This window comes from Belonocnema kinseyi, chromosome 6, assembly GCF_010883055.1.
Source record: "Belonocnema kinseyi isolate 2016_QV_RU_SX_M_011 chromosome 6, B_treatae_v1, whole genome shotgun sequence".
Lineage (NCBI taxonomy): Eukaryota > Metazoa > Arthropoda > Insecta > Hymenoptera > Cynipidae > Belonocnema > Belonocnema kinseyi.
Genome location: NC_046662.1, coordinates 33,140,823 through 33,146,215, shown reverse-complemented (window position 1 = coordinate 33,146,215; position 5,393 = coordinate 33,140,823). Strand labels below are relative to the sequence as shown.

Sequence of the window (5,393 nt, the reverse complement as noted above, 5' to 3'; positions counted from 1 at the left end):
GACTCAAATATTTCGCGGAATAGTGAGTTTTGTGGCATGATGTCGCGGTCATGATAGGATAGGTGCACTAATCTGAAATTTTTAATATTTTATTTTATTTCATGACACTGAAAGGTCGTCGACCGGCAAATGAACCCATGACGTCATGCTAAAATACGCAATGCAAACCAATGAGGGCTACCCGCTCTTGAGGCCTCTTTTTTAAATTTGTTAGCAACTAACGCGGACGTGTGCGTACAGGCCGTACAGGGACCGTGGCGGGATCATATAAGCAATGGCAATTTCATATAAGCGTGTATAGAGGATTTCAAATAGGGGACTTTCAAATAGGCAAACTTTCAAATAGGCAGAAGTTCACAGTATTCGCATATAATCAATAGTGCAATTCTTACTTTTATATACCTTTATTTTTGGAAATTAATTCTTGTACAGTCAACAAATTTCCGATTGGAAGAACTTTATTATGGTAGAAAACAATTTTTTTAATGTTTTTCTTTTTAAGTTTTGTTAGATTCTTTTTGCATCTTTTCTGATTGATATCTTTCAAAACATCTAACGTAGACCTGGAACCGCGAACTGAACGTAATTCTAAGTAAAATACCAAAGTCGACATCAAAAGTCCTAAAATTAAAAAAGAAAAGGCTGCTCCTAATGGTGTCAATTCAAGAACTCTTGCAACTCCATCATCAGGAAAATCTTTTTCTACCAAAACTTCAAATAGACTCGGAGATGCTCGACGACGAATCACATCCTTCAAGTGATATAATGTGATTCCACCTTCTTTCAACCATAACATGACCTATTTTTTCAGAAGAAAAAAAAATCAAATCCATTATTATCAGAACGGAGTAACCCATACATTACGTAACAGCTTTGGGGGAGGGGCGGGGGGTCGATACTGCTATGAAATATTTTTAGCTAATAAACCTTATAGGAAATTACAGTACAAGATTGAAATGTTGTAAAGACTTGATATCGGCATAATAAGAATAGTATTTTTATTTTTTTTTATTATTCTGTGAAAAATAACAAAAAAATTGTTTCACCATTTTTTTAAGTACTATATAGCAAAGGATTGTTATGGAATTTCCACGAAGTTCATATTTCAAAATATTCAAAATATTTCAAAAAATTTCGGTAATTTTAAAGGATTTTAAAGGTTCTCAATAAGGTTTTGTAATGAATTCCTCAGGATCTCAAGGAATTTCATATGCCTTCAAAAATTTCCAGGGATTCCAAGGAATATCGTAAGATTCTATGTAATTTCACAAAATTTTATAATATTTTAGTCAAATCTAGTTATTTAAAGAGATTGTAAAATATTTTAAGTATTCCCGATGATTATAAGAAATTTAAATGATTTTAAGGATCCCGAGGAATTTTAAAAAGTTTTACAATATACCCAGGGATTTCAAAAATATGAAGAAATTTTTAAGAATCCAAAGAAATTTCAAAAATGTTTTAGGATGTTTTTAAAGATTCGAAGGAATTTTAATATATTTCTCGAATTTGAAGATATTTCAAAAGATTTCAAAGGAATTTGCGTGTTACCGAGTATTTAATAATATTCCAAGAAATTTTAAAAAGCTTTAAAAGATGTAAAGGGACTTAAACTTATTTCAAGAGATTTAAAAAATGTTAAGGAGTTTCGAAGGATCCTCAAAAATTTGAAATATTTTAGGATATTTTGATAGATTCTATGAAATTTTACAATATTTCAAGGAATCTTAAGAGATTTCAAAGTATTTTGAAAATTTTAGAGTATTTAAAAATATTACAAGGTATTTTCAAAAGTTTTAACAAATTTACTAAGGATTTCTAAAGCTTTTAAAGGATTTCAGAAATAACAAAGAATTTTCAAGAATCCTAAGAAATCACAAATTTTTAGGATATTTTAAAAGATTAAAAGTAATTTTACAAAATCCCAAAGAATTTTAATAGATTTCAAGAATTTAAGGAGATTTCAAATAATTTTTAAGATTTTAGGACATTTCAAAACATTTCAAGGAATTTTAATAGTTTTCTGAAATATGAAGAAATTACAAGACCTTTCAAATGATTTTTAATATTGCCGTGTATTTAAAAATATTGCAAGGAATTTTCAAGAGCCTTTACAAAATTTAAAGGGATTTAAAATTATTTCAAAAGATTTACATAATTTCAAGGAATTTCCAAAGATCCTACCGAATTTGAAATATTTTAAGATATTTAAAAAAGATTCCAGGGTATCTCAAGAGGTTTCAAATCATTTGGAAGATTTTAGGATATTTAAAAATAATTCAAGGAATTTTAAATGATATATATATATATATATATATATATATATTTGTAAAAATTCCAAGGAATTTGAATAGATTTCTGGAATATAGGATATTTCAAAAGATTTCAAAGAATTTGAAATTCGACAGGGTATTTAAAAATATTTTTAAAAAATTTCATAAGCTTTACCATATTTAATGGGATTTAAAATTATTTCAATAGATTTAAATAAAGCAAGGAATTTCAAAGGATCCTACAAAATTTGAAATATTTCAGGATATTTTAAAAGATTCTAGGGACTTTCAAGAGATTTCAAAGAATTTTAAAGATGAAAAATACCAAGGAATGTTAATAGATTTCTGAAATTTGAAGAGAACACAAACATTTCAAAGAATTTCAAATATTAACGGGTATTAAAAAAAAAATTGCAAGGAACTTTCAAAAACTTTAAAAGAATTCCGGGGATTTCTAAAGCTTTCAAAGGATTCCAAAAATATCAAGGAATTTACAAGAATCTTGAGAAATTTGAAAATATTTTAGAATATTTTAAAAGAGTCTAAGAAATCTCAATAGATTTAAAGAATTTAAATAAATTTCAAAAGATATATTAAATTATCGGGTTCTTTAAAATATTCCAAGGAATTTTCAAGAGCTTTGAAAATACCAAGGGATTTCACAAGATTTCAAACGATTAAAAAAATGCCCAATACTTTTAATCATTTGAAATATTTCAAGGGAATACAAGGAATTAAAAAAATATCTAAAAAAATATCAGATTTTATCTAACTTCATGGGATTTCAAGGGATTATATAATATCTTAATGAAATTTTAAGTAACTTTTTCACGAGAATTGAGGGATTTCAAATTAAAGTGAAACCCTCCATTAGTCCTCCCTTCTATAGCCCTTCCGAGAATTGCCGCCGCGCCGTAGGTAGATGTAACAGGAGCTGCGCGAGTTGCGCGGGATCTGCTGTTGTCACTCAGGCAAGTACTCAGGCGTGAACAAACAAAAGCAGAGCGGGCTATAATCACTTAGTTCCCACTCACCGCCAGTCCCAAAAGCGGCGATATAGAAGAGTTTCACTGTATTTCAAATATTTGAAGAGGTTTTCAAATATTTTAAAGTGTTACTAAAGATTTTACAAAATTTTGAAGATATTAAGGAATTATTATTATTATTACACCATTAAGCCATTTCCCTTTCGGGGTAGGCGTGACTCACTTGGTGGGGAAAGGAGTAATGTGGGGAAGAGATAGAGAATTTTCAGATTGATCCAGAATTCTCGTGTTATTTATGCAAATAACACGTTCGTTCCGCAACACTGCTTCGACCCAGGTTTCTGATCAATCGCTCAAGCAATCATCCCAAGTGTAGATCCTCACAAAGTCGTTATGTTAGGTTCCCCACTTAGGCCCATTAGTGGCCAAAGTCTTTTGTTTCAGGCGTCACTCACTCTACTGACACTCTTTTTATTAAATATTTGCCTCCATACTTTCCTGTCCTGGCATACTTCTCTAGCTTCTTTTATGTCCATGCATTTTTTCATGCAGGCTCTCGTGTTTCTGTGACTTCTTATGTCTCTTCTAACTAGGGTCTCAATCACACATTCTAACCGTTCTTTCCGCGGTCTCCCTCTGGGCACGCTGCCATTTACTTTACCTTAATACACTTGTTTCGTTAGTCGTTCTTTTGGCATTCTCTCAACATGCCCGAACCGTCTTAACCGATTCCTTACCCATGTGTCTACTAGCGTCTCTTCTGCACGACATTCTTTTAGAATTATCTCGTTGCTTACTTTGTCCATCAAAGTTTTCCCGCACATTATGCGCATGAATCTGATGTCAATTGCGTTAATTTTACTCTTATTTTCTTCTTGATAAGTTCATGTCTTGCTACCGTATAGTACAGTCGGTACAAATATAGAATTATGTATTGCCATTTTAGCTTTATTTGATGTATTTTTACTTCTGATAAGGGGACCTGCTCTACCAATAACCTTTTTACTTTCGTTTATGCGTCAATCTAATTCCTCATCTATCTTCCCGTCCCTAGTAAATAAGCTACCAAGGTATACGAACTTGTCAACTTGTTCAATTCTCTCATCATTTAATAAAATATTGCATAGTGTTTTTTCACTCTTTCCTTCGAACACCATAGATTTGGTTTTATTTTCGTTAATTTTGAGGCTCATTCTCTTCATGCTTGCATCTAGTTTATTCAACATTCTTTGTAGGTCTTCGATAGACTCTGCCATAACAATCGTATCATCTACGAACGCTAACCCACGTACCCTCACTGTTTCGAGTTCCACACCCTCTTCGTCGAAAAGAGCCATTCTTAAACACTTATCCATGAATAATATAAATAACCATGAAGACATAACGCATCCTTGCCTAACTCCTTGAATAATATCGAAACAGTCACTCAGTTTCCCATTCACTCTTACACTCGCTTTGCTACCTGTATATATTGTTTTTATAGCTTGTAGGATCCATCCATTGACTCCATACTCTTTCAGAACTTCCCAAAGTTTACTTCTATCTACCTTGTCAAAAGCTTTTTCTAGGTCAACAAATGCACAGAAAACTTTTTTTCCTACTCTCAAATTTTTTCCTGTTATTTGTCTTAAGCTGAATATTTGATCCGTACATAACCTTCCTGGCATAAGCCCACTTTGGACTTCCCAAATCTTTGCTTCTGTTATTTTCATTAGCCTACGAATAAGTATTTTTGGGTATATTTTATTTACGGTACTTAATAAGCTTATCCCTCTGTAATTTTTGCAGTCGCTTTTATCACCCTTTCTTTTGTATATTGGTAAGATAATTGTTCTTTCCAATCGTCTGGGACGTCTCCCATCTCGAAACATAAATTTATCAATTTGCACAGTCTATGTGGTATGTACTCGCCACCGTGTTTAAGCATTTCAGCGTTAATACCGTCTACACCGGCAGCCTTACCGTTTTTCAAGTTCTTAATTATATCCCTAACCTCAGTGACGCAGACTTTCTCAATTGAATTTTCTATCGCATTGTGTTCAACATCGCAGTTGTGGTGTCCTATAGCTTCATCTCCGAATTGTCTCCAAAAATAGTCTCTGAAAGCCTCTAGTATTCCGTCTGCATCATATAC

The 5,393-nt window shown here is 32.0% G+C and overlaps 1 protein-coding gene across 1 annotated transcript in view; it reads right to left on the bottom strand.

The window, feature by feature from the left end:
- Positions 1 to 394: 394 nt before the first annotated feature.
- The window catches only part of LOC117175324, a 32,324-nt gene continuing 27,325 nt past the window's right edge, over positions 395 to 5,393 (bottom strand). The window contains exon 11 of the mRNA XM_033365033.1: positions 395 to 799. Coding sequence (XP_033220924.1) covers positions 395 to 799 — 405 coding nt within the window. The remainder of the gene's footprint in view (positions 800 to 5,393) is intronic.